General features: G+C 55.8%; 1 protein-coding gene across 1 annotated transcript; it reads left to right on the top strand.

Moving 5' to 3' along the window:
- Nucleotides 1–1442: 1442 nt before the first annotated feature.
- Nucleotides 1443–1742, top strand: FIBRA_09119 (uncharacterized protein; the record flags this gene model as incomplete). The annotated part of the gene is made up of 2 exons (XM_012321448.1): nt 1443–1469; nt 1677–1742. The coding sequence occupies 2 exons, from the start codon at nt 1443–1445 to the stop codon at nt 1740–1742; spliced, it is 93 nt and encodes a 30-aa protein (XP_012176838.1).
- Between the last annotated feature and the right edge of the window lie 1147 nt (nt 1743–2889).

Raw genomic sequence — 2889 nt, 5'->3', positions numbered from 1 at the left:
GACAGCGTTCGGCTCTCCTCGACGCCCGACCCAAGTCCCGATCCAGCTGATCGTGCGGTTATCAGATTAAATGGGACACGTGCCCTGTCTAGCATCTCTGGCAAAGCTTGTCCGCGTCTCTCCTTGTCCTTCGAAGGCCGTAAACACGATGCTGCCCTCCTCCGTCTGAGCGCCAGCTGTCCTCATCTCAAGTCTGTTGTTATCGTCGACCGCGCCAATTCTCCGCGCCCTCCAGAGCTAGAAGTGCCGGTAGTGCCACGAGTAAGCGCGACGTTCGCGGTGGATAATCCATCTTTAGCATCTATTGATTACACGCCTCTGAGCTCTCGCTGTGGATGCGAATTTCAAGCGGAGCTCGATGCCAGAAGACGCATCGCACGCCTGCGGCCTGCCTCGAGGCGGATGCAATAACAGCCCGAGGACAGTCGCCCCCAGGTGAACTGGTGACACTCCGGGTCCGAAGTGAGTGCGACGTCGTCCCTTTCTTATTCGACCACAGCTATGCAGTTCCAAGTCCAGCTCGACTCCGAGGCTTTTCTTTCCTCTGCCCACTCCCAGACGTGTATACCTCTCCGAAACGGCTTCTTCGCCTTCGCGTAATGGTGATCGACCCTGCGTGTGACAGCGCCTGGCTAACAATAGTGTGGGCTTTGCTTTAGCAGTAAGTTACCATACATTTGAGTGATACCTGCCAGATCCGCTGATCGCAGCACACGCCCAGGCCGGCGCGCCGCCCAAACACAAGCGTGTGCAGGCTGGTTAAAGTCCGAGAACACACCGCAGGTTTCACCCGTCTATTCGGACTGGTTACGCTCCACCCGCGCGTTCGAATTTGGAACTTAGATGTCTCTTCCGCACACCTTGATGATACACTCCAATCGATTATCGTAAGAACCGTCGAAAACGAATATTACGTCAACTCAATAGCATCAGTGGACTGGTTGCGCAATTTCCCCTGCGCTAGCCCGCTTGAAGCTGCGCCATTTGCCTCGGCGGATAGAGCGGCCGCGTCTGTTCAAGCGCTCTTTCCAATGCTGGAGACAGTAACTGTTCTACAAGCTTCCCATCGTGATGTAGGGTCGTTAGCGCCGTTCTTGCGTTCCTGCTCGAGGTACTGTGTAGGCGCTCCGGCACCTCAGCGCTCGCAGTTGCCACACGACCTGGCTCCCTTCGCTCTGTCGCACTTGTCAACGGGCATGAGCAGACCACGGCGTGCTCCCACCCTGATCCTTCCATAGGCGCTGTCTCTGGTCTCTATCAGATGCAAACAGCACCATGCTCTTCGAAAACGTGTCCCTTTCGCAGCCATGTCCACTATGGCCTGTAGCTATCGCATCCGTGCGCATGTTTCGATGCATATGTACCCATTCAGTACGCTTCTGAATATGCTTCTGTTGCGCTCATCCGTGCTTCGACATCCGCCTCACTCACGGTCTGTCATCATGCCCAAGCAATGGTCGAGGGTCACGGTGCGTCGGCGGCCAAACTGTCCCTGTGAGGCAATGGGCACACGCTTTCACGCCTGTCTTCCATTTTGTGCGTCAAAGCAGGGCATCACCTGGTGATATCTCCCAGAAGCCAATGTGCGTGCAGCGTGTGTTGTCCACTCCGTAAATCAATTCGACTACTCCCTTTGCACAGCTAATTTTCCACTTCAACGTCATCTCTACCTGCAGTTCCCCGTTTTGCATGTCCCTCCGGATCTTGGGGTGCTTGGGACATATCTCCTGGTGTCGCCCTGAATGGATGCCTTTGCGGCGGCGGACGAATGCGAGCCTTGATTAGCACCCGCTATGAGCAAGTCGATTGGTCCCGTCGTTGTTTATTCACAGATACCCCAACGGATCCATTTGAAATGGGGTCCACCCTGCTGTGTACACCTCGTGGGCCATCCCTCTCGCCCCACGTCGTTGTATTGCACTGGTATGTATAGCATGACCTGCCGCCCAGCGTATAGCATATTTGTCTTGCCCGCTTCGGGTCCGCGGCCATATGGGATGCCCGCTAGGACATGTTCACTCCGAGCTTGTGCCACGCTTGATTTTGTTCCTTCCGTGTCTGCGAAGCGCCACAGAGCAGCCCGGAGACCGGCAGATCTATCAGACTCGCACACGCTCCGCAGACCGCGAAGAATCTACATTTACAGTAATATTTACCAAATACAAGACGACCTTGCGATGTTATTCTGGAGCACGTTGGTGCTGGTACCGGAGCCACGGCGTCCTGGAACGAGAAAGACCGAGCGGGACAACATGCACAGGCTACGCAGACACAGTGGTTTCCTCCAATTATTCGCTGCCTCGTTCCCATCCCGATACGAGCCAGACAAGTCGGTGTTGATAGATCCCCGGAGAGCTGGCTGCTCTGCTCTGGGTCCGAGTTGCAGGACACGCGGACGAGGCTCTATCCACAACTCGTGCAATTCACATATAAATTTGAGGACCCAGGCTAGGGAGGTAATTTATAATCGTCCCTAATTGGCGATATTGGGCTACGCGGATGCAGTGTGTTCGCGACAGCCTATGTCGTCGTACATTGTCCCGGTGGCCCGGGCGGTGAGTTGCTGCTAGCCCAATTTGTCCCACTAAGTGTCACGCGCGTGGCTGTGTTCTCGGCGAGACGCTCTCCTACCAGTGGTGGTACATCGTACCGTGCCCAGGATATGACTGGGGCGGGGCCCGCAACTTCACTTCCGACTAGTGGGTCCGCTCCATTCTCGTGCTCAATGGGCTACCGCTTGTGCACAGATGCATGCCATGTGCTCTCCGCCGCTATCTTGGTCCCCTCTCTTTCAAGCTGCCTTCGCTGGTAATAATGCTGGCACAACGTCACACCAGGATTCCCGGAAGCGACGAAGAGAGAGGGCTCGTCTCGCAGATGCACACCCAC

This window comes from Fibroporia radiculosa (assembly GCF_000313525.1).
Source record: "Fibroporia radiculosa TFFH 294 genomic supercontigs, scaffold10018, whole genome shotgun sequence".
NCBI lineage: Eukaryota > Fungi > Basidiomycota > Agaricomycetes > Polyporales > Fibroporiaceae > Fibroporia > Fibroporia radiculosa.
This window is presented reverse-complemented; position numbering and strand designations above follow the sequence as displayed.